Source organism: Anopheles coluzzii, chromosome 2, assembly GCF_943734685.1.
Source record: "Anopheles coluzzii chromosome 2, AcolN3, whole genome shotgun sequence".
Taxonomy (NCBI): domain Eukaryota; kingdom Metazoa; phylum Arthropoda; class Insecta; order Diptera; family Culicidae; genus Anopheles; species Anopheles coluzzii.
Window position 1 is genome coordinate 35809045 of NC_064670.1, and position 26155 is coordinate 35835199.

General features: G+C 45.1%; 1 protein-coding gene across 1 annotated transcript in view; it reads left to right on the plus strand.

Moving 5' to 3' along the window:
• The first annotated feature begins 626 nt into the window (after positions 1 to 626).
• Positions 627 to 26155, plus strand: part of LOC120950824 (neuropeptide SIFamide receptor-like) — a 99580-nt gene continuing 74051 nt past the window's right edge. Inside the window, exons 1-2 of the mRNA XM_040369173.2 lie at positions 627 to 4486; positions 15087 to 15363. Coding sequence (XP_040225107.2) covers positions 4340 to 4486; positions 15087 to 15363 — 424 coding nt within the window. The 5' untranslated portion in view covers positions 627 to 4339. The remainder of the gene's footprint in view (positions 4487 to 15086; positions 15364 to 26155) is intronic.

A 26155-nucleotide genomic window follows, 5' to 3' on the forward strand; every position in this document is an offset into this window, starting at 1 on the left:
CTGTGGAGGCAACACTCGGATCGCATTCGGCTTTCGGGCAGGGGAAATTGGCCACCCTTTAGCAGCAGTAGCAGCAGCAGCAAACCAATGTATAGCAGCAGGCGGTCGCTGCTCTGTTGCTGCCTGGCAACTGGATTCCTTCGTTTCCGTTTGATTTCGAACCAATTTGGGACGGAACATGTGTCTTGGGCTGTTGGGAAAATTCCCGCGCTTTCTTCTAATGTCCCCTAATGGAGTGTATATGTGTGTGGACGCATTCCTATCGATTAGCCGCCTCGCAAGAGGTTGAACCATTGAGTGGCAGAGAGGAAACGGAGAGGAATACGAAAAAGGAAATCAAACCATACGAAACCCCCTAATCCAAAGGCAAACGCACCACGAGGTATTGCAGGGTGGGTGCAAGGGGCATTGAGCATTGTAAATTACGACCAGGCAGGATACGTATGAGCCAGCCAGCGTTCAAAGGGGCCACACACACACACACACACACACACACACACACACACAACTTTTATGACCCTACAGAGGTGGAACCGTCCTCCACACCTTACCGCCGTAATGAGCGGAACCTTGAAAACTTAAAACATTCAATCGATGTCCGCTTCCGCGGACTATTAATAAAACGCGAGTTTGTTTACTAATTCAGTGGGCAAAGGCTGCGGAGGAGGTCCTTTCTTCTCTTTTTCTTCTCTTTTTTATTTGCGCTTGCGGCGGGGAAACGGAAGGGAAAATAGTAATCATTTTTCCGTGACTAGCGTTCTTTTTTTCGTACTTCAATCGTAATGGTCGGTTGTGTGTGGCTCCTAATCTTGACGATATGAAAATGCCGCTCTGGGGCCGATCGATACGCGTGATGTGATGTTTTAACGAACAAAAAGGTGCCTTAGAACGTTTAGTAGATGTAGTAGCAGTGTGCTTTTAGTATTCTGGTTTTCATGTTTAATTCTGAGCTTGTCGTTAGACGCATTTCTGAGCAAAAGCTTGTCGTTAGAATTGCCATTGATATTGTATTGAAATGTATTTAATATATTTGCTCATTAGCTGGGTTGAGAAACTCTGTTTCTGTCTTTATCTGGATTACAATCTCGGTGCGAAATTTGATCAGCCCATACTCTTTTCACCTCACATCAGCTAAAACACTCTCTTGCGAAATGTTGATAAATGCACCCATCAAAGGGCCGACAGTTATAAGCTTTAAACTATGCTTTTGACGGATTGCTACAACTTGTCAAAAGGCTGTCCGTACTTTCCCATCACCGAAATGGTTCCCTCGCCGTTACGAGGTGTGCGAGGAAAATCATCAAATTTCACATCCCCCAATGTCACTCACAAATTCTCATTTGCCCCCCTTTGCCCAGCGCCACCTGGTTCGTAAATCCTCAGCTCGAGCATTTCCAACATAATAAAACCAACGAAAAAAAAAAACAAACCCCGTTCCGTTGATCATTTCAAGGACGAAAATGGGTCCGAATTCCTGCCTAAAGTAACGAAGGAAAGGATAGCGGGAGGGGAGAAGGGAGGGGGGAGACGGAGGCCCGACAGCCCGGAAAGAGTCCAGAATATTTATGTAGTATTCGCGGATGGCGTTGAATCACCCCACCGAGCCCCAACGGGGGTGCGTGTGTGAGGCAACGGTAGGGCGGTTGTGTTTTCACCTTCACCTAATTTCAGGAACTCACTTTTCTCACGCTTCCACCCCCACCTCCTCCCCCTCGAGGGCAGGAAGTGGGGTGGAATTTTGAGTGGAATAAGTTAGCAAAGGTAGGAAATAATCCGTTCGTTCGTTTGTTCGGTTCAAACCGTACCGCTAGGCTCTACCAGCAACATACAAAACACGTGCGAGCGACAGTGCAGGCATGAAACGAGAGAAAGGGATGCCAAATGCCACTTGACAAGGATTCGCTAGTAGTGGTGGTGGTGGTGGTATGGTTTAGTTCACAGCTAGTGCACATTCACCCCCCGAGACGCCTTGCCGAGCACTGGCACTCGTGCACGTTCGGGTCGGTTGGTTTGACGAACGTGTAGTGCGTACAGAAGTGGGATAGAAACAAGGAAGCTTTAACGGTCCTGTCCCAGTGTCGGTCAGTAGGGGAGAATTTGTTTCCTGTTTTATGTTAAGCAATGACACATACACTCACACCGTACCTCACGGAGAGAGAGAGAGAGAGACAGCCAGAGCAAGAATAAGCCAGCCGGAGGACGGACGAGCGAATGGGACAAAAAAGGGAACAGCAGGGAACAACAGCCACCAGGATCCACCGGGAGCGGATGTTCGAAAATTCGAAAATTGCGCACGCAGTTGTAGGTTTTTGAACTCTCGCTCCCGGAAGCTAGCGGTTCGTCTCCAGCTGGTGGCGACCGCTCGGGCTCGGGAAGCGTAGCTGAAGCAGCGATAGCCAAACCAAAACAAGTGGAATGTAACTACCAGCAGCCGTAAGGGAGGACGGCACAGATTGTTGTACTAAAAACCGTTGGCCGAATTATCGGCCTAGGTATGTGAAGGTATCCGGGACTGTTCGGGATTCGGGCGGTCGGGTAGGGGAAGTGTTTTTTGGCGACAGGTGCAGCGCTGCAGAGCGAGGTGCAGCACGCCAGACGCAACAGCAACATTGCGGAGGAAAGAAAAAGCGCGGGCGATAAACAAACGGCACGGATCTACCGTTCATCAACCCGATCCCGGTTGCTTGTAGGATCCGTGGGGAAGAGAGGGGGGGGGGGGGTCATATGAAAATGTCGGGTCGGGGTGGTGAAGCAGGTGAGAAATTCGCAAAAAAAAGAAAACACTCACACAAACACACATAAACTTACGGGCAGGCAAGTGGGTGAAGCTTCCCAGCGGCATGGCACGGAACTTGCCCTCCCGGTTGGGATAGGAGCGGCAGGGAAGCGGGTACGGGAGCCTCACGGTGAAGGCGCGAGCCCAATCGGGAATCGGGTCCGGATCGGGTTCGCTCTCGCCACCGTTCTGGCGTTCTGCCGTTGCGTGGCGGTTGAGGCGGGCGGGCGGGCGACGACGACGACGAAATCGGCTGGCGGGCACGAGGGTATGCACAGCCTAGACTGCGGACTCCGGACGGTGACGGTCGGGCCATCACTACGCTTACGGCTGCGAGGGTGACCATATCGTGCGCCCGGATCATCGTCCTCCTCCGTGCTCAAAATCCGACACGACACGGCCAGGGTTCCGGGTATTCCAATTTCCTTCTCTGGTGGGTTTTTTTGTCCTTCTTTTTCTTTTCGCTGCTGGTACAACGTGCGCCTGTGGCACACATATCTGTTGCTTGGCCACACCAGCGTGTGTTGTGCTGCAGTTTGCTCACCTCATCGTTGCTACACACATCCCCTGGTTTCCTTCACGGGCAGCTTCTTGTGTGCAGGTCAGTAACATCCAGTTCTTAGCCAACAGCCAACAACAGCTCGCCAGCAAATGGAAGGATCACGCCTGGAAGGAAACGGAGTTTGAACATTGCTGGTCGTGAAATTGTGTGTGTGTGTGTGAGTGTGTGTTGTGCAACGGGATCATAAAACATGCTCCACGCTTCGTTGCTACCCCAAAGCGCTTAGAACCAACAAAACGGGCAGGCTGTGGCTCTGGGACGAGCGAAAATAGGTCACATTTTTGTGCCGTAGCCGTATCATCCACAGCACAGCTTTCGAAGCTCCCGAAGTCGGTGCAGTGTTTTGGGAGGGATACATGATCCTCAACTGTAATATAATTAACACATCATTGTTGTGGTGCAGCTGTGAAGAGAGAGAGAAAAAAAAAACGAGAATAATTGTGAATTGTACGAGTGTTTGGGTGTTTGTGTGCGGTGCATTGTGTAGGAAAGTTGTATGCTCAGCGTGCAATGCCGTTTGGCACGCAGTGAACGCGCATTTCAGAACGCAAACGAACCAATTTGACGCGTACCCCGCGAAGAACAGCTTCGTGTACGGTGCTTTCTTGAGTGGGTGGCTTTGCTCGCTGCCCTATCTAGTGGCCAGCGTATAATCGCGCTTGTACTGTGTTTTATGCCGCCTCGCTCGGGCTGGCGGCTTTGTGGTGGAAAACATGAGCAGCAATAGATCGGCGCTGGTGCGGAGTCCGTGGCTCGATCGTCAGTGCGAGCCCCAGTGTTGTCGCATCGAGTGTAGCTCAGCACCGTCCAGCCCTAGCTGGGCGTAGAGGGAACGGGGCGGGAGCGAGCAGCCGTTGTTTTCCTCCGACTTTCCCTCCGGTGTGTGTGTGTGTGTGTGCTCGGATCGTTGAACACTCGCGTGGCAACAGATGTGCGACCGTGCGTCCCCGCGCCTGGTACCCTGAACGAAAAAGTGCCCTTTTGCTAGCCTCGTCCCCGGGATGGAGCTGGGCGGCGAAGTGTTTACGATGGGGCTGGCCCTCAAGCTGCAGAAGGTGCCACCGGGCTCCGGGATGGCCGATTTCACCGAGCTCCGACGGGAAAACTCCAACACTGCCACCTTCGCCAGCGACTGGGACAGCTATCAGGTGAGTACGGTGTAATGCTACATCACATAGGAGGTGGCAAAACCACATGCACTGTAGCATTTTCTTGAGTTTTTAAAAAAATGCCCATAAAGCTAACTATCATAACCTACTCGCGCTTGCTTTTGCACAATCGAATCGAGGTCCTGCGAGTGGCGCTGCAGGCCGGAATCGTATGCATGCGGTTCATGCATTATTATCAGTTTATTGATTGCAAATCATTATCGACGTGTATATGTGCATAGGCGCGCCCCAGAGCCCGTACCTGTCCCGGGACCAATGTGCTTGGGGCACAGCAACGCTGGTGGTTTCTCAATAGGCTACCCCACCCAGCGCACGGCTATGTGTATGTGTTTGCGTCCGCATTTGTGGCTGTCTGCGTGCACGGGTGTACGGGCGTCGATGGAAGGGGCTGTTTGTTTGGTTGGTTTAGTGGAAAACTGGGCTGCAAAACACGGTTTTCCACCGAGCGTGCATCGTGCGAAGCTCATTAACGTTAGGGTTTTGCTTCGGCAACTGCACGGGGGTTTCGGGTGCCCATCCAGCTGCATGCACGCTTTACAGCTCTCGTACGATGGGTTAATGTGGTGTGCTTACGGGCCGTCGTTGGATGTGGAAAATGTGAGAAAGCACGGCCGTAGGTTTATGGGCATTCATGGGGTGGATTTAAAACCGAACTTGGATTTAAAAGCCGGAACAAGCTAGTGGATAGAGCTGTCTAGTATTGCTAGCTTGGTATTATAATTAGCATTAATGGTGGAGATGTGTCAGGATATAAATGTAAGCATTTCATCCTTATACTTTCATTTGCAGTACAAAAGCTCTAAAGCTAAGAACTTTTCTTCTTTCACAATCATGAATTACCCTCCAGCACAAGCGTTATGGCAATCAAGAGTGTGTTCAGAATAAAGGAATGTAATATTTCCTATTAAAAATCATTAGCGTGCTAGGCATCAGACGATATGGAGTAGAAAAGATTGTTGAAAATATTGAGTTAGCGTATCATATCAATTCAGCTTTTTCCAGTTTTTGAGATTTTTGAGAAATTCGAAACAAATTGAATTGTTGTTAACATATTAGTTATAAGTAGCTAGTTATGTTAACATATAAAAAATAAGTGGATAATTTCAAGCATTCTCATTTTAAAGATTAATCCATCACTAAGTGGATCAAGTAGTTGTAGTGACTTTATCTTAAATGCTTTATATCTAAAACATTCTTATTTGCAAGGCATTCCTCCTTGCAGTTACCGCAATCACGGGTACGCTCAATTAGTGTCGAACGAGAGGGTTGAATACATAAAAAAATAAGAGGAAAATGCTTAAAACGCATTTATTACTTTTCTTTTTTTGCCATTCTTTCGCAAAGAGATGAACAAACATAGTTTTGTCTTGGTAACCTCACTCACCAGTTCATCAGAACGCTGCCAAGTGCTCTGCAAAAGGAAGCTCGCGTATACGCCTAAATGTATGCAACGCTGTAACATGGGCTGCTTCGCCGAGCCACATTTGTAGGGTTCTATTTCTGTTCCAGTTCGGCGTTTACAGTTGGTGAAATTGCATATCGAAACCGTCTTCCCAGTTGTATGGTTGAGTCAACTTCTACGCGCAAACCCTTTTTGCGCTTCCTTGGGTTTGCTAGCGAACGGGCAAAACCACAAAATGGGCGATGGAAACATCAGCACGATGGCCGATGGAAGTTTGCCACGCTTAATCAAGTGTACACGAACCGCAAGTATCCGTAAAACGGCGGTACAAACTTCCAGCCATACTGTGCCAACCCCTTTTGCCAGCCTAACCCTGCTGTGTTGGTGTGTAAGTGTGTGCTTGTGTGTGTGTGTGTATGTACATAACGAAGTGCGCGCGTGAAGGGTTTTGGGGCCCACCTGAACATCTTCACATTTTCTTCGCACCGTACAAAACCATCGCGACCATTCCGAAACCCTTTTGTCACCCAGCGGGTAAATTTATTGGAATGTCTATGCGGGTTGCGGCAGCGGGAAGGGTGATGCCGGGAGCAGCGTGGTTTAATGCGCGCACCGGCCCCCATTCCTGTCCGTGTGAGCCCACCGGGGACAAACACCGAAATTAGGTCACCGCTAATTGGAATGTAGTTTTCCGTCTTGAAGGACATTCTGGCTGTGATTGCCAGTTTGGAGTTCCCGCCATTCCCGCGCTCGGGCGGGTTTTTCGTCCATGTGCGTCGCCCCAGCAGACCATGCGGAGCTGGAGTGCAATGTTATGTGCCACCGCGTGTTGTGCGCGGGGAAACGGTAATGGGTGTGCGCTGGAAAAAAAAGCGAGAAAAACGAGCGAGGCAAACAGCTAAGGAAGCATACCATCACGGAAAAAGAATGACGAACCGAAAGCTTTATCCCTCCCCCCGTCCCCCTGCCCAGGATGGGTATGGGCTTGCAAATGGTGCGGCAAGACAGGACGAAGGCGAATTGATGTTGTTTTTGTTGGGAAGCGATTATTATTTCCGCCCGGGAAGTCGTACAGATTTCCTGGCCACGATAGGGATGCACATCGTCATCGACATTCGTGTAAGCGTGGTTCGCCGTAGCAGCTTACCGATTGGTTTATGGCACAGCGGTTTATTTGTGAGTCTTGCCAGGCGGGAGGGAAGCGGGATGAGGCACGGGATGAGGGAAGGGGTTTTTATGGTTCAATGTGGTGGTAGCACGGTACACACCACCAACGGGGACAGCCTGCTTGCAGATCGCAGGAAGCAATTAACGATCGAAGGAGATGGATGTTTTGTTTCATTTGGCACAGCAGCGCAGCAGTGGCGAGGGCAGCGGCAATCAATTATCTTACCGCTGGCTGAAGCTACTCTAATTTGTCCACGATTAGGGTAGAATTGGAACGGAGCGCAGAGCAAATCCGTGCAAATGGAGCTTTGGTCGGGGGCAAAGCCGCCGTCCCGGAGGGTTTTCTTTGGAATTTTAGTTTTCCTATTCAGCTATTATGAAAATATCCCGATTATTATTGGAAGCACGATGAAAACTAAAGCACGATCAATTGATTGGGCTGCGCTTTTTTGGTGCTGCTCGTAAGACGAACGGAGTACGCTGCTCGCAGCAAAGCAGTGCAGCAAAACAAGGACTAAATAATTACCAAGTCATCCAAGCCAGCTTCTATTGCCTTGTGGGAAAACTTTTCCTGCTGCTTAGTTCTACAGAGTGACATGTTCGGAATTCGCGTAACATACAGCACATATACAAACACAAACACATCACTTTCTCGCGCGAGAAGGAGTGCACATTACCGTGGACGAAAACGGGGCGCACGGTAACAAAGTTGGCAGGTTACGTAACGATCAACCGGAGCGCGGCCGACCCCCTCTCCGCCGTCGGGTGAAGCCACATCGTTGCCATAACTGTGTAACTGCCATAGTGATGTGTGGCAACCGTCAAAGCGCGTTAACTAACCGCCCTGGCAGCAGCCACCATTTATCCATCATTTACTGATTTCCCCGTGGCGGAGTAAAGAGTCCCCTCTGACAGTCAGCCATCGTGGTAGTGGTGGTAATGGTGGTGGTCGTGCGCAGGTAAAACACCGGTCCGGTGCACTGTTGCCCGCTGTATGTGCAGGACCCGGCATCGCTCTGTCAATTACCGGAAATGCAGACCGACGAGGCGAAACTAACGATTAAATAATGATTCTTTATACAACGGGCAACGGGGCTCGCGTCGCGGCCACAGTCGCCTCGGCTGTTCGGGGAAAGCAGTCGGACGCGCTTTGCGAAACGTTCCACGGAAATCTGGGCATGTGTATGTGCCCTACTCTCTCCGGGCACTGTTTTCAGCGGGTCCAAAACTCGCGATAGAGAGTGAGAGAGAGAGAGAGAGAGAGAGCGAGAGAGAGAGAGAGAGAGAGAGATAATGAGAGAGAAAGGGAGGAGAGGTGCCTGTTTGCCCTTTATAGGGAAACCATATTTTGCGCTCGTATCCTCAAATGCCCGGAAGGAATAACGTTAGTGGGTGTACGATAAGCCAAGATGTAGTAAGTTAACAAACTAGCGTTGAAGTTTGGATTATAATATGTTTATGTTTTTATCCCAAGTAATAAGAGTATTTTGGAGGAGGTTTGGTGGTACAGTCGTCAACACATACAAGCTTACAACATGCCCGTCGTGGGTTCATACTCCGAATCGACCGTGACCCCATACGTAGAACTGACTGTCCTGCTATGGTAACAATAAGTCACTGAAAAACAAGCCCACTTCACTAGCGGGTACAGGCAGGCCTTGATAACAGTTGTTGTGACAAATAAGAAGAAGAATAAGAGTATTTCAGGTTGGAAACAACAACACATTTCAGCATCTTTAACATCTTCAGAAGGAAGGACCAATTTCATATGGGCAAGTTAAAATGGATTAAATTTCAACTTGGCGCTAAAACAGCCATCCGGGACTCGAGAGTGGAGACTTCGGGAACCATCTTCTATATGTCAACCCAGATCCTGATGATATAGACATCATTGGTCTGTGGCTCTCCTGATAGCTGATAGCGAAGACCAAACATCAGCGGACCTAGCAATAAGTAATCTAAACCTACGTAGGCGTGACGTACAGATAGGTGGACGCACTTTTGAAGTCGCCCCAGAATTCACATATTTCGGGTCAAAGGTCAGCAACGACAACAGCATGTAACTGAGCTGCGCGCAAGGATACTGGCTGCCAACCGGTCGTTCTAAAGCCTGAGAAATTAGTTCAGCTCAAAGAACTTGTCGCGACGGACGAAGCTGGGACTATATAGCACATATAGTACCGGTACTCATATACGCCTCTGAGACATGGACACTGTCCAAATCTGACGAAACCCTCTTAGTCGCGTTCGAGAGGAAGATGCTCAGAAGGATACTTGACCCGGATGTGGGGAAGGACAATGGAGGAGCCGTTATAACGACGAGCATACGGGATGTACAGCTTCCTCACTCCGCCATTAAGGCAGGGATAACGGACTGTGAGCGGTGAGAGGTTTTCAACACTCCTGAGGCAGACAAAGACCGCAAAGCGGCTATAACGCCGGATAAGTAAGTAAGAATGTTAAAATGGAACGATTGCGATGGCACATCCATAACATGCCCAATACTTCAGGAGATCGCACACAGGTTTACTCTTGATTTTTGTAATCTGTCCATGTCCAACCAATGTTCAATTATTGTAAATTCTTATCTAATCCTTAAGAATTGATTATCAAATAATCAATAATCAATTCTTTTCTCTCAGCAACTTTCTCGGAATGTTTATTCTTGCTTGGTTTTCGCCCACACGACTCGAGCTTCTTATTTATAGTGCTGTGTTGGTCTCGTATGTATTCTAGTCTCTGAATATCTTTAGCTCCACCTCAACCACATATCTGATCACCGTCTGCGATGCTATTATGGTGTGGATTAATATCGACGTTAAACCGAGCCGGTCTCGTAGTACAGTCGTCAACTCGTACGACTTAACAACATGCCCGTCCTGGGTTCAATCCCTAAATAGACCGTGCCGCCATACGTAGGACTGACTATCCTGCTATGGGGGGAAATCATTTAGTCACTGAAAGCCAAGCCCACAAGTGGTAAAGGCAGGCCTTGACCGACAACGGTTGTTGAGCCAACGAGAAGAAGAAGAAGAAACCGTAAACCATAACTGTCAAACCGAAAGTAACCAAGAATTCGATGGATATGGTGGCACTAATTATAAAAATAATTAACTGTTATACTTACAACCGTGTTTAAAAAATCACGATGATACTCTATTTAAAAATTACACTAATTGACTTACTGTACTGATTAAAATGAACTGTAGGTTACCTTATTGGGCCACTCGTTTAAACGATAAGAGCGGTAAAAGTTGTTTATACACTTGGAGTTTGCGTTCTAAACAACATCCTGCATTATCATTGAATAGTACGAAACTAGGAAGATTCCATTAGGCTACAGGAGGCAATTTATTCAATTTGTGTGTGGTACTCGATAAGTATTGTATCGTACCACATCAATGGGATGGATCTACAAGTACGACGTAAGGTTTTATTACACGATAATCTACGGAATTCTGAGATCCTTTGTGTTTGAAGGCATTGTATACTTGTCTAGTGCATCTATTAGAATCCTTGAGTTTAACTTTGTAGAGGAGCTCCAAATAATAGGGCATTACAAACAATCAATACAAGCAAAAAATGCTATTTAGGCACCAGCTACCATAGACAACAGACATTTCTGCACAATGAATATAGGAGAACAATAGCTTCATACAACAAGCCTTTATTGACAATATGCAGAATATTCGATAATAATTTCGTAACTTTTGACTTTAATTTGACAACTCAGTGCGAGATGAACAAGTAAGATTTCGTACCTCATCACAAATAACCCGTAATTTATAACTTACACAGGTCCATGACAGTACTGATATTCCAAGCTCAAGATGATGGTAAAAATGCAAAGAAAGCTAGTCAGTTCAGATGTCTGTTATTGAATTTTAAAATTCAACTCTCATCAGTAGATCTCTCGACCCACACATCGACTCCGATGGTGGTTCGATATTTCGTTGCAGTCATTGTTGATCGATCCCGCATGTGCGTCTTCTCTCCGCAATTTGTCCAATCGCTGTATTTTTTTTTCATTCGATACCAAAATTGCACATTGTTGAAGGGCGAAGCTGTCGCATTCCCGGCGCAGCAAAGAATCCGGAATGGAATCGAACCGAAAACCGGACACTCGCAAGCATTTCCGATCACTCCGCGAGGGTCGAGGGATCGAGGAGACGGCGAGGAAGAGTGCTTTCGTGCCAACTTGGCACGGGGATGGGATTGATGGGAGAATTATGCAAAATTTATGCGGTATCATTCGCACTGCGGAGCACACTATTACGTGGTGTACTGTGCCGCCCACACCGGCATCCGTCTGCCTGGCAGATGAGTCGGAATTCCTTTCCCGGGCGGTACGGCCAAACGCTTGCGAAGGTTTTTGCTGCCTGGTGGAGTTTCGCCTGCAGCGAATATCTAATGTGAATCAAACACTGCTCAAAGTAGTACTTTGGCACGTTTATCGATCTTTATTTTGAATGTGCATCCGACGGGCGATGCAATTCATACGTAAGGTCGTTTGTTTTCGAATCGCGGGGTAGGGCAGCCGGAGGAAGTTTGCCTGTTGGGATGTATGTTGCTTTGGTGCTTTTTCTGAAGTAAATCGGAATCGATCTGTAATCGGGCTCGAAGCAATTGCAAAACAAAATAGCTCCCCCGTTGCTAGAGATCGTCCGTTCGCGATAAGGTGTGAGGTTTAAGCTGGCGTTGGTGTCGGTGTTGGTGTGTTGCTGTTGCCAGGCCAACGCATTTACTGCCCTTTGGGCGATCTTGATCCATGGATCGATAGAGCAATCGCACAGTAGATGGCAGTGCTGTGCAGAACGGTTGAACGATAGTGTCATAATTTTAACCTTTTTATCTCGTCTCCTGCTCCAACTTTCGCCCCTTCCTCACGCACATGTATTCTTCTCAGTGTCAGGCTGTGGAGAATAAAGTGTTTCGCCTTGCGTAAGCTAATGGGAAAGCTGTTAGATAGTATCTAATTGTTGTTTGACACAGTGAGTTGCAGTAAATGGAGGGCGATCTGACTCGTTGTTGCATTTGGTCGAGCTGGTAGATTGCAACCCCGACTTTATAGCCATTATATCCCGCACGACGCCCGTAAAAATGTGCCAATTAGTTATGCTGTGCGGCGGACTGGGACGCGGGACGCAAAATGACGTAAAAGCAGGAACATGGAACAAAGGGCAAACGAAGCAAACATAAAGTTAATGTTATTTTGTAGAGCTAAAACAGGTGGAGCAGAACCTGGTTAAAAGAAATAGGGTTATGGTAGTTTTTTTTTTGTTTCCAAGGCAGTTTTGTAAGAAGATTTTTGTAAGGTTACTCTATTGAAATATTTTATTTTGCTTAACGCTTTAATAATTTATTGTTGATTAACTAATTGCTTAACTTCACCGACTACACGCGGGATAAGGTGATATTTTGTGGAAGGAAATCTCCACTAGCCCTACATCCTTACTGAACAATAAATAATAAATAAACTAATTGTTTTACTGTTTCATACATTTCTTTGCTACATTACTGATTGATTAATAATGATTTCTTCTATCCGTTTCATGTTTTCGATTTTAAATAATGTTTGCTTATAACAAATTATAGTTGATAGATTCAAAAGGTAATATATTGATAATACTAACAGCATGCGTCTAGTTGTTATTGTCCATCTATCAAGGTGCAACTTTTAATTGTTTCAAATAGATATTGTTCCAACAAGTTGTTCAAAAACGGTTCACAAGCTCTGTATCGTATAGATAACTAAGAACACCTTTGCTTCAATATAGTCAGGATGTTACTACCTTCCATTACATAGTCGACCGGAACAGGAACATCAGGAATAGTTTTCAAAAAAGGGTCTTATTTGAAGTTTACCCAAAAGGGTCTTGTTTCAACCTAATCATTTCTGGTTCACATTACATTACTGATTGGCCAATTAGGGTTTGACGTATTGCAGGGTTCCATCCTACAGGTAATCTCAATCCATCTAAGATTTGAACCGATAAAAAAACGTGTGGTTCAAATTCAGAAATTTGTCTACAAAGCAGACACTAAAACAGATGTTGTTATTATCTAATGATTTTAGTATGCTTATACTTTTTAGTATTGATGTTAATCTTGATGTAGCCTCACATGAATAAAATTGATCTCCACAAACTGATGTTACCTTGAACATGTTTTTCTTCTATTTGGCGCAACGTCCTGCGTGGAAATGCCGGCCTATACAGGCTTTCGAGACTTAATTCATTACCACGCAGCCGGGTAGTCAAATCCTTGCTCTGGTGGGACGGTCCATTCTGGACTTGAACCCATGACGGGCATGTTATTGAGTCGTTCAAGTTGACGACTGTACCGCGGGACCGCACTTGAACAAGTACAGTATGCAATAATCAATTTTTCAACAGTTTTCGGAGCTGTATAAAATAATCGATATTTCCATGAACGGCAGCTATCGCTAATCCGTCCTTCTTTGCATCGCATTTTACGGAAACGAACCCGAATTCAAGGAATGATTGATACCCGCCGCGCATTTCGTATGCATTTTCTTTCAACCGAAGCTCAAGTTCTGCAACCAGTAACCTGACCATAGACCGATCATTAAGCAACTACCAACGACTGCAACGATGTAACGAGTGAAATTTGGACGGGCGCAAAGTTTCCGCTTCAATCTGAGCTTTCTGCCACCGTGGCCCGCCTTCGGCTGCACTGTTTACCATCGACCGCTCGGTACTTTCGGCGGAATGATCTGTGTGATGTGTAAAGCTGTAAAGTTTTCAACTCGTCTTTTTTCCTCTTTCTTTCTCTCTCTCTCTCTTGCATTCTTGTTTTTCTTTCCGCCGGTTTTCCCCCCGCGCAGGCTCGAGGCTCGCGTGTTCAAATCAAAGAATATTTTTTTCGCCTGAAGGCACTGCTGTTTCGGTTTCATCATTCCGTTCTCTCTGGGCGTTCACATTGATGTATGTGTAGCAGAAATATAACGAACTAAGAAGCTGCTCATCGTGAATTCCCAGTTTCGGAACGACTTTTTCCCCGCGCTGCGAGGACAGTTCCCTGCCCTGCCACCGCCGATGGTCCTCGGGTGGGGACGGGGTAGCCCAAATGGACTTTTATAATCTCTGAATTTGCCAGCCGCGTCGTTCGGTGACCTTGGCTGTGAAATTGTAAGTTGCACTTCCGCTGGCCCGCTGCACCGAACCCGCTGCCGCTCGTCATCGTTTTCGTCTGGCGCTGGCATGATATGGCTCATGATCACGGGACTGGAGTTGCCGCTTTTAATCCATCAACAGTGTGCAGCGTACGAAAGGAGCGCGATACCGGTTTCCGGAGTTTCGTCTCGATTCGGATGCGACTCGTTGCAGAGACTCTTGCTTGGGGTATTCCCTCCGGGGAAGGGATGGAGACGGCGCTCTGTTCCAGACTTAAAATGTGGCACAAAGTTTACTTTTCAATACTGCCAGCCGTACGGATCATCGGAAGGTACCATGGCGAGGGGGCGCTGTGTGTCTCGAGTGTGTATGTGTGTGTGTGTGCGCAAGGATTTATTCTACTTGGTCACTGCTAAAAGTAGACTCTGCTAATGTGGAACAAAATCCGGTAAAAATGGAACCGTTCCTATATGCTTGCTTGTGGCAGTCTGTGTCGATGTAAAACTATGTATCTGTGTGTGTCAGTGTAAAACCGGATAACTCGCTTAAAAATGATGAAAAATAAACTTGAAATAACGAGAGGGATGGCGGGCTGCAATGGGACAAGAAAATCGGACAGTAAATGATTTATGGGATTGCTCCAAAACCGGCTTTTCCGGCTCAGCTTCATTTCCCCATTTCCCGGATGCTCCAAAGAAGCAAAGCTTCGGTGCCGGTTTTCGATGCACAGGATTTCGGAGAAATCTAATTTTAGCTTTGCGCTGTGTATTTATACATGTGTGTGTGTGTGTGTGTTTGTCCACCTGTCACTTCCGCTTGCTACGTGACGGATTTACTCGCTAATCTGGTCCGCTCGCTGCTTTTCTCATTCCAGAGTCCGAATGTAGCGGTAGGCAACGACACGGCCGGCCCGTTCGAGGAGTATGAACTGTTCTACCGGCACTCCTACACGATGACCGCCGTCTACTGTGTCGCGTACTTTATCGTCTTCATCGTCGGGCTGGTCGGGAACAGTTTCGTGATCGCGGTCGTCTTTCGGGCACCGCGTATGCGGACGGTTACGAACTTCTTCATCGTGAACCTGGCGGTCGCGGACGTGCTGGTGATAGTGTTCTGTCTGCCCGCAACCCTGATGAGCAACATCTTCGTGCGTAAGTACCTTACAAGTTTTGTTTGCTATTGCTATATGTAATTGCTAAGAATGTTTGACCGAAAAAGGGATGCAATACGTCGAAAATTTTCAAAATTGTAATAATGGATTGTAATCTGTAAACAAAATGCTTGGAATGTAAATTAAACAATTGTCATCGATGATTGAATTTCAATAGTTGGTGAACATTGCAGTTTAATTCAGCCGACAATATCGCTTCCTGGGATGGCCAATCACCAACCAAATCAATTAGAAAGCAAGGAACAATTGTAATCTTTTGAAACTTTTCGAATACCTCCCAATATCCCATGTTCTCCACACGTACAGAAACGGCTTTTATCGATGGTACGTGCTGGTAGCCCTAGAATTTTGATGCACAATTGCAGTTTGTTTTTACCATTCAATTTTTTTTTTGCAGCGTGATCTTAAACATTGCAGTTCGCCCCATTGCTGTGCGCTGTAGTACCCCCAACGGTGCGCTTCAATTGTTTTTGTGCGCTATTTTAACCGCTGCATTGTTGTGTAGCGCAGCGTGAAGACAGGGAACAAAACAGGCGATGCCCGCGCTGGACGTTTCACGATCGTTGTTCGGAAATCGAAGCAATATATGCACTTTTCTAATTGGTTTCCATCGCACGATTTCTTGCTTCCGCGTACGAGGCGCACCTGAAGTAAATATTGATCGATCGATAAAAGGGGCGAGCCTGCCTGTCTGCGCGGGTTGACCATCGTGTGTTCCCGCTGTTCCCGCATTGTCGGAAAGCAATCTCGCGTTGACGGCAAGCTCACGTCTGTCGGCCGTTAAGCGATGGCGAAGCCAAGACCAAGGCGCAAGGGTTGTTTTTTTTTTGCGGTGGATGTTGTGATGTAAAGTTTCAATTTAAACGGATTAATTAATATTTTGTTTTTCAAACAAGTCCGCTTTGTACCGGATTGTTTGTGTTCAGATTGCCTTCGAAAACGGGGCAGGAGAGTTGCTTTAGCTCATACGCAAAGAACGTTGTATACCTTTAGCTTATAAAGAAAACATTTTCTTTTGTAAATCGCTTGAAGCGGTTAGCATGTAGACATGGAGACGCCCAGTACTTGTCATATAGCGGAGAGAAACCAATACCGTAAGCTTAATTTTATCCTTAAATCTAAAAATTGAACTTACGAAACATGTCACTAGAGCAATTAATAGCAGCAAAGCGTGATAAGGTATTAAATTAATGTAAAATAATTATTCACATAGAGCTAGCGGGTAATTGTACATCAATTACTATATTGAAATAATTACTTAAAAACTGTGCATTGTTGCATACTGTCAATCAAATCAAACATCTACTGAATTTTGCTTTTCATAAAAAAACACACCAATAAACCTGCCACAAAGGGAGTGGTTTGTTTGGTTGAATGTATAGATTAGTTTTCAGCAAAGTGTAATAAAAAAATAACCACACTCAGCATGCAAACAAATTCCGTAACACCGCGCCATACACAAAATCCGGTTTTTGGTCAGTGACAATAGCAGCAGCAGCAGCAGCAGCAGCTCGTAGCATTCATCTCGAGTGCAAGTAATCGGTTGACCTTTTCACCATGTGCACCAATGGTGGGCACAAACAAAAAGCGCTGCCGGAAAACTTCACAAAATCCATTACAATGGGTCCATCTGCATATATCGGCAGAACAAAAAAAATAAATCCACTTGATACGGAAAACACGGGAATGGGATTTATTCCCGTTTTTCTATTCATTTATTTTCTATCTCACATCGCCTCCTTCCCTTCCGCATCATGCCGCTGTGTTCGATCATTGCGTTCCTCGCAGTGCCCTTAGATAAAGGCGAAATAAACTACCCAGCCAGTAGTCTGATTTACGTTCCGGTGGGGGAAAAAGTTTTAGCAGGAAGTATTGTGAAACTTTTTCCCAGTCAAATGTGCTAACCTTCACTATGCTCCCATCCCTCTACCCCTCTACCGCCAGCTCAGCAACACAGCCAGCCAGCAGTGGACAGCAGCACTCCGTTCCGTTGTGTGGTTGCGTTGAGCATCGGTCCGTGTCTGTTGAGTGTGCTGTGTGTTGATGATTTTTGTGGACAACACATTGGCGGCGTTGGAAAACAATTTCGAAGCTGACATTGCAACCAATTAAAAAGACATTAAATTCACTGGCTTGCAGTTAAAGAGCGGCAGAGCGAGCTAGGCTGCAAGGAGAGACAGAGAGCGAGACAGCGAGTGGCCTTTACCATTAAAACAAAACAACAAAAAAATATACAAAACTTTCCTCTAATCCCGCTGCCCGCCTTCCCGGCGTGCAATGGGGCTAAACAAAAACTAATTAAATTCTATAAATCAGTGTCCTGTCTCTGGTGTTTGGTGCCCTTCAGATGCAAGCAAATACGTTGACCTTGATACGGCGCTCCGCGCCACTGACTGGCCTTCGAGTCTTGCCTCTCGTGCCACACGATCCTTTTTCCCGTTCTCGATCGTGACGTCTGCTCAATGTAGCCGCACCCGGGACGGTCCGTCGAACGAAATTAGTATCTGCCAGTGCGCCGGAACCGAATCGAACACCCCGAACACTGATGGGTTGCTGCAGTAGCAACGGGTGGCCAGAGGGCAGACAATGACCTGGGGGGGGGGGGGGGGAAGGGGCTTGCGTTTTGTAACTATTAATTTAGAAATGCACCAATAAATAACCACCTTTCGGAAAAGACGAAACACGACTCGCCGTGAGGACAGCGCCGCGCACACATCTGGCACCAGAACCGTACGTGCGCACTGTAATTTGTGTCGAAAGTTTTCGTGTCAAGTTGCTGCAAACTGCTCGACCAACCGTCCAACCGTAGCCGTAATGCCGTTTTGCGTGAAGGGTTCCTTTTTGCACTCGGTTACTGGGCAATCCGGTTTTGTTTTGCATGCTGGTTTTTGCATTATCGCACCAGCGCATATGACACGGATGTGTCCGGTCGTTTGGAAGCGAATGGATCCCCTATGTCCCATGCCCTCCACTCTTTATCCGCAAGGGACGTGCCGATTGCAATTGGATCACTTTTTGAACCATCGTAGTGTAAATATTGAAACATCATGTCACAGTACAGCTACCTAAACTGGAAACAAAGAGGAAAAAAGGAGCGCTCAAACGAAAACGCTGCAAGGTACGCTCGAGATAGCTTTTCACGCTGCGCTGTGAGGAGTCCGCGTGCCATCCGGCAGTGTGTGTGTGTGTGCACACCATTTGTAATATATCTCTCGTCTGGTCTCTATCGGGGCAAACGGTATTGTACGGTGCAAATGCAACTCTTTTGTCATCGCCTTACAATCGAACGGATCCAATGGAAGCGATCGAGCGATCGGATGCTTCTTAAACGCGCCCGGATGTCGTCTTGGGGCTTGGGAGCAGGATGTCAAATATTCATCCACGAGTTTCCATAGCGGCGACTGCTCGCAATCGCATATTACTATCGCCCGAGTTGCCTTTCGTTTGCAGACACGATTCGGACCAGCTGATGGCGGAAGTGCATCGCGTGATGGATACACTGGTACACCTTTGCTCCCAAGGTGTAAGGTGTCGGATGTGCGATTGGCTATCCATTTTTTTGTCCTACCCCATTTCCGTTGCAAGACATTTGCAGTGATGCAAATGAACTTCCCGTTGTAGGTGTGGGGTGACGCTCTCTTGCCTTCTGACGCTCTGAAGGTAGGTAACATTATAAAAATCAACTCGTTTTTCCTTCCTCTACCTTTACCAGAGTACAATGCTTCGCAATATCAAATAGTCACAGGTATGATGAATAGTAAATTCAACTATCTTACCTTTTGCGTGGTGCGTGAGAAAAGGACAACCATTCTGAGAATGTACGGTCTTGCGATTGATAGCTACTGCATACTTTTTATGTGATAGATGAAATGCCACTATCCAGATGTAGGTTAGCGAACATGAGATCCCACTTCATTGGATTGTATTTACACCACCCAGATTGGTTCGATTTCGTTTTAAACATTTTTATTTGCATCTCAGTTCTTTATTATGTGTATTTTGGCTCGTAGTCGAGTCTGTGGTTGCAATGGAATTAAATGATATTAGCGAAAGAAAATCGGAAATAATTGCTGATGCTTACCACTAAAGTAGTGTTCGTTCCGACGAAGAAAAAGTCGTAGATTTGTTTTATTATAATACTGTATTGTATCATTCAAATGGTTCAACATACGGAATATGGTAACCAACAAAGACATTTGAGTATTGTATTCAAGGAAGGAAGAACTGAATTTTAGAATATCATTATTATTACTATTATTATTATTAATATTATAATAACAATAATTATTGTTATTATTAATTTATTATTAATTTTATTTTTATAATTACTATTGTTCTTATTTTGATTCGTGTAATAATATTAATAATAATCATTATTATTCTTATTATTTTTATTTTGTTATTTATTATTATTACTATTATTATTATTATTAATGTTAATGTATTATTATTAAAACATTTTTAGAGCAAATTTCTATACGCGCAGACACGAACACATGAGAAACAGGCTTCATTATATTGTCTTTAAAATCTTTAATTCAAGTAACTATTCCCTGAACTTCTGTTAATAATGTCTGCCTAGAATAATGATAGCTGTAATAGGGTTCGAATTGTTCGATGTGTATGATTGTATTTTTCATCAATACTCCTCAAAAGCTCATGCAAGCCATGAGTGTTAAATCGCCACTACCAGAAGCTCTGCAAGTTAAGTAAAGAGAAACAATAGAGATGATAGAGAGATGATATAGTTTTCTCCCTAAAACGTAAGATGTGTGTATTTCATTTATATGTTTGCTTTACACGCTTTACACGGAATTCGAATATCCGGTTATTTCTGATTCGGAATCTGATTCGAATCCAATTATTCATACCCGTAATTCATTTTAGGGAAAAAAGTTATTACCGTCACGTCGTAAAAATGCGTCGTTAGTGGAATCTTATTGTTAAACATGCACACATGAACAAGTATCAATCAGGAGCGGTTCCAATGGGCTGCTTTTACACGGTTTCGCCCCGTTATGGTTCGGTCCCGTGTCTGTTGTTTACCCGGTTGCTTTGATATATGCGTCCGTTGCATGACGGGCCGATGGGAATCAGCTTTCGATTCGGAGCAAACGTAATTAGTCGACAATGGCAATGAGAGCCTTTTAAAGCAGGTTCCTATTTCACTAGCTATCACACACGCACACACAGGCACACAGACATACATCTAGACCGTCTCCTTTTTGTTCTATTTTGTGCTCCACAATCGATAAGTGGAATTGGGCTGGGCCCGTGCGCCGGTGGAAAAGGGAATTTAACTATCAAATTAATTTGAAAACTTTCAACTACGAAGTGAGTGATTTTTCATCGCCTTTCGTATCATTAATCTCAATGGCCGGATTTCACATTGACGGTTTGGTGGTTCGGTATCCGTTCGTTTGACTCACCGATGGTGCGGTGGTTGCAATTGAAGAAATAGTTTATGTGGAGCGTGTTTTTGCTTTGTTTTGAACACTTGGTCACTGTACTGCATTTCTAAAAAAATAAATAAATAAAAATACAGTTGAATAGTAAGAGCTTCTGCGGAAGATAAAACAGAGAGGGTGGAGTGCATTTTTCATCCATTGCACCGATCGCCGTACCAATCAGCCTTGGTTTGGTGGCTGTCACGGTTTCATTTCCCTCTCTCACACACATATATTCCCAAAGCTGTAATGGATTGGGGTTAGCGTAAGATCGACTGCAGCGCTTCATTGTGCCAGGACATACGGGCAATTTGCTGCAGCTGTTTAGTACCGACCGATCGTGGTTTCTGTGCGGGGCCACTTTTCCCCTGTAAGCGACCCACTTTTCTGATGGATGGTAACGCTGCTAGGGAATAGAGGAATCGAACGCAACCACATATGCCGCCGTACCCGAGTAAACTGCTATGCTGGGCAGCAATTAATGAACTCGCGAGGCGCACTGATTGATATTGCCAGTGCGTTCGGGTTTTGTTGCTGATGTCGGAGGGATGAAGTTTGCTGGAAACGGTGCCTGTTCTCCGTCGTGGCCGGCGTGTAATAGGTAAGCCACCCGGCACACCCGAACTTCCCGAGCTTCCAAACAGGGAAATCCTCCAAATCAGACGAGACATTCCACTCACCGACGACACCAGCAGGCGAAGTGCAGCAGTAGCAAACCAACCGCCCGAGATGTGGCCACACATTCGACGTACGCGTACGGCACATTCGGTACGGTGATCAGCCACGGACCGCAAAACGTAAACAAGGTATCGAAATATGCACTAATCATGTAAGCGGATTGGTTGGTGAACCAGTGTCCTGTTTGGGCAACGGCATTGCCCATCGGCCCGTGCGTTGTTTGTCCGGTCCACGGCCACCCAATTGGAGCTTTATCCCGAAATGGAAAATTTCGCCCGAGAATGGTGTGGTTTTAGCAAATAGAGGAATCGCTTTTTTGTCGATGCGCTTAGTACGCAAGGGATATTGCAACGTTTGGACAAGAAAAGAGAGAGCGATTGAGAGAGAGAGAGAGCGAGCGCGAGGAGAGAGAGTGACTGTGGGAGGAAGTGGGAGGTAGGAAATAAATATGGAAATCATTTTCCGGTCAGCGCATCGACGGTCGGCTGTTCGGCAACTGCAACCACAACCGGGCGGCCCGGTAGAGGTTGCGGATCGGTTGCGGTACAGGGAAAGGTCACGCTGGGAGATTCGTAATTTATTTTGATCGGATAATGCCCGAATAGGCTGCGTGAGACCCGTAGCCTACCCGGGTTGGAGTTGCATAAAAACGACAGCTGTTTCGCTTGGCTGAGGGAACAAAGGAAGGGCTGATGACCGGCCGTGCGGAGCGCTGGAAGTATCAACATATGAATATGTATTCAAACGGATTGATGAGCGATTGAGTGACAATGTCATATCGCATAAACAGGGCAGGCAGCTTTCCCGAAAATAGTTGACCGCGTTATTGTTCAGCTGTAATGGAATTAATTACACCGGCCCTTAATTGCATGTAAGGGCTGAGTTATCGGGTTCGGGCTACGGCCCATCAAACTCGCAGCCCGTAAACGCACGATTTACTGAAGCAATAATTATTGTTGTGTTTGGAATCGTGTGTTGGGTTATTTAGAGAAAACGGTTATGATACTCATTTCTTTTTATAAAACATTTTGTAAAGTGGTATGCATATTTTCATCGGATTCTCGAAAACGAAGTCTGATTAACATCCATCTTTGAGAGCTTGGTTATTTTTCTTTTGATTGTTGAACTCCAACCTGTGACCCTTGAGAAAACACTTCCAGCATCATATTTGTCGAACGCCGTTTATTCGGGTACTTTCAATCAGGCTGTCTGTTTACCCAGGCTGTACAAAAATGGTAGTGTTATGCGAAGGTGACATGATAGGCAGATATTAATTTCGTCCTATCGACAGCAACTGCAAACTTAAAAAAACAGTTATCAGACCATAACATCATGATCATGGAGCGAAACTTTTAAAGCTTGGTTTTCATATCAGCATAGTTAGGTTACTGAATTTCTACCTATCGCGTCGTTCAGTACGTGTTAAAATTGGGGATTGCATCTCTAGTGAATTTAGCAGGGTCTCTGATGTTCCTCAAGGCAGCATTTTAGGGCCTCTATTATTTAATCTCTTTATTAATGACATTGTTTACGCTATACCTGAGTGCCCGGTTCTACTATATGCAGATGACCTTAAGATATACTTTCCTGTGCGCAGTTTAAATGACTGTCTCCGATTTTAAGGCTCGGGCTCGGCTTCTGTTTTTTATCTTTGGTGTTCCTTAAACTGTTTGTCACTCAACGTCAGTAAGTGCTCGGTTATTTCGTTTACTCGTGCGAGAATTCCTTTATGTTTGTATTATGTTCTTTCTGACACTTCATTGCCTCGATCTGAAACAGTTAAGGACTTAGGCATTATATTAGACACGAAACTTTATTTAGACAAACGATTTGACGACGTTATTGCTAGGGCTAACAGGACTCTCGGACAAACAATTAGAAGTAGCAAAATGTTTCATGACCCTCTCTGCTTAGAATCACTTTACTGTTGCTTTGTTCGTCCTTTGATTGAGAACGCTTCATATGCTTGGTTTCCGGAGCAAGTTACTCGAACTGAGAGGCTTGAGAGGATTCAGAGAAAATTTACCCGTGTAGCTATTAAGCGGCTTCCGTGGAGACATGTCGACGTGCTACCACCTTATCGTACGAGGTGTCAGTTGTTGGGCTTGAAACTCTTGAAAATAGAAGAATGGTTGCCCAAGGAATGTTTATGTTTAAATTGTTAACTGGAAGAATCGATGCACCTCTATTGCTAAGCAATGTAAATGTTTATGTCCCTATTAGGCCTTTAAGAACTCCACAATTTTTAATTACTGATTTTCGTTATCGTCTTTTCTTTGCTAGGGATCCGTTATTATTGATGTCTAAAAATTTTAATTTATATTCAAATTTTATTGACTTGTCCTTTAGTGTCCCGAAATGTACAAGTGTCATACGAGACTGCATTATGTCTAATTTTAGGAAACCCATAGTTTATAAGACATTAGTTGTAATTGTGTATGTAGGCTATGGAGGCTTGATATCTTAATAAGAAATATATAAATAAATATGACATGAAACAGTACAATTCACGACAAATTTGGTGTAATTTGTTGAACAAACTTGAAATTAAACAAAAATTATTAGAATTTTTTAAAATGGAACGCAACATTGGGAAAACTATACACACAATGTGTAAAATAACACTTTTTTAAGTGTTGAAGTAAGTGTAAGCCAACCACTAGGACCTATCAATCATTTTAATCGAATATACGGGCAGTCCTCGGATGAGCTCGGATAAACGGACTTTTACTGTACTTCTTTCTTAAACATTGATCAAACTCTTTCCATTTGAGTGTACAATTTAAAACAGTTTCCTCTCGGCGTCTCCACGAATGCTTAAGCCAATGAAGATTTATTTTTAGCCTCCATAAGCTAGATCTTTCATTTCTATTGACATCAACTCGAAGAATAAATCAAACCATACAAATGGTTTCCAGCGAAAACTCCGCTTTTGTTTCGGCTGTAAATGTAGGAAAATTTTCACCACCGCATTTCCGTGGAGCCAAAGTTGTCAAAGCATATAAAGGCCACTTATCGCACACGTTGCATCGGGATGGAATGAAACAATGCGATGATATATAAATAACTGCCGATGCTGCCGTGTGGCTCGCCATGTTCTAAAGTTCTTCCATACAAGATCGCGCTAACATAAAGTAAGCATTTAATGAAGTGCCTGCCTGCCTGACAGCGAATGGTTTGAGTGCTAGTCAGCGGGTATGTGTGTAGTGGGAAAGATTTCCGAAATAACATTGCCACCAGGCGAAGCCGTTTGCTGTGCACTTCAATGTCGAGCTTTTAGCTGACGATTTTTATGTTCGTTCATTTTCCATTTCCGTACACGGATTGCATTTTTCCGCTCAATCACATGACAACTTTGGAAGGAAAAAGGAAGTGGAGCAAAAGTCAACCCTCCAAGCTCACGGACGAGTTCGGGGTGGGCGCTAGTCGGCGCTAAGACGACTGTCAAAATACCACTGAATTGAAATGTCAAGTGCAGGTTAGAATGCACTATCCGTCGAGAACGTCTGGTGGGTTAAACCATTGACACACGTTAATGCACAGTTTCGACTAAATTATGGATGAAATACGAGTATTAATTAATTCAATTGCATTTTGAAACATTGCAGTACTAAGTTAAACTCTTTTTTCTTGTTCCTCTATAATGTTGCGGAACAATGGAACTAGTTGGTCACGGTATCTCCAACCTATTAATGGTGTCTAAGATATGAAATATTTCTTTTTTTAACACATGATGATGTCTTGACAGTAGTAGACAAACTAAAAATGTAAAATATAGCATGAGGATAATGTTTAACAAAAAACTGTTAGGTCATACGGCTCAACAACTATACTACGAACCAAGCAGACCTACATTTTCAGTGTATAAAATATTCAAAATAATAATTCTCGATCCCAAAATGAATTACGTCGGTTATTCTTGGACACTTGGAATGAAGAAAAATGTTGAACTGAAAATATGAAAAAAATAGTGAAAAACGATAAAAAATTTAACGATTAAGCTTCCACCGTTGCAGGGTCACTGAGCGAATCGAGCTGCGCATATGTGCCAATCTTTTTTCGTAGGATGCTCGAGGATGCACAAATGTAAGATTTTTTTGGTGTATGTGTTTCTTGTCTATGGATATGTGTGAGTTTAGTGAGTGTGTGTGTGTTTTTTTTTCCTATTGTCGCATGAACGTCGCTCTAAGCCTTCTGCCAGGTTTAGCTTAGCGATGTCACTGGCAGGCTTATGCCTGCATAGTGCATCGTCGACGTATTCCCGGTCTTTATCGGTTTAGCGTAAAGTGTGCGAGTGGCATGGCAACGGAAGCAAACGTATAAAAGCGTTCGCCCATGGTTTTCATTGCTGGTAGGCTTGCAGCCATAGGCCACTACGTTGAAGTTTGTTGCCGATGGTTTTTTGTGGTTGTTGTTGTTGTTGTTGCTCTGCCCACTGCTGCTACCTGCCCTGCTAACAAGTGGCGAAGCAAAGATAGGGACAGCACTTTAGGTTGACCGTTATACGGTCGCGATTTGGAACCGATACGAAGCGACGCCAAAAATGTGCATCCATCCTGTGATGTCAAGGGAGTATAGTTAGGATTTTTTGTCTGTTTTGTTTGTTTATTTGCGTCGCATAGTGTTACGACACTCGGGGTTTTATTT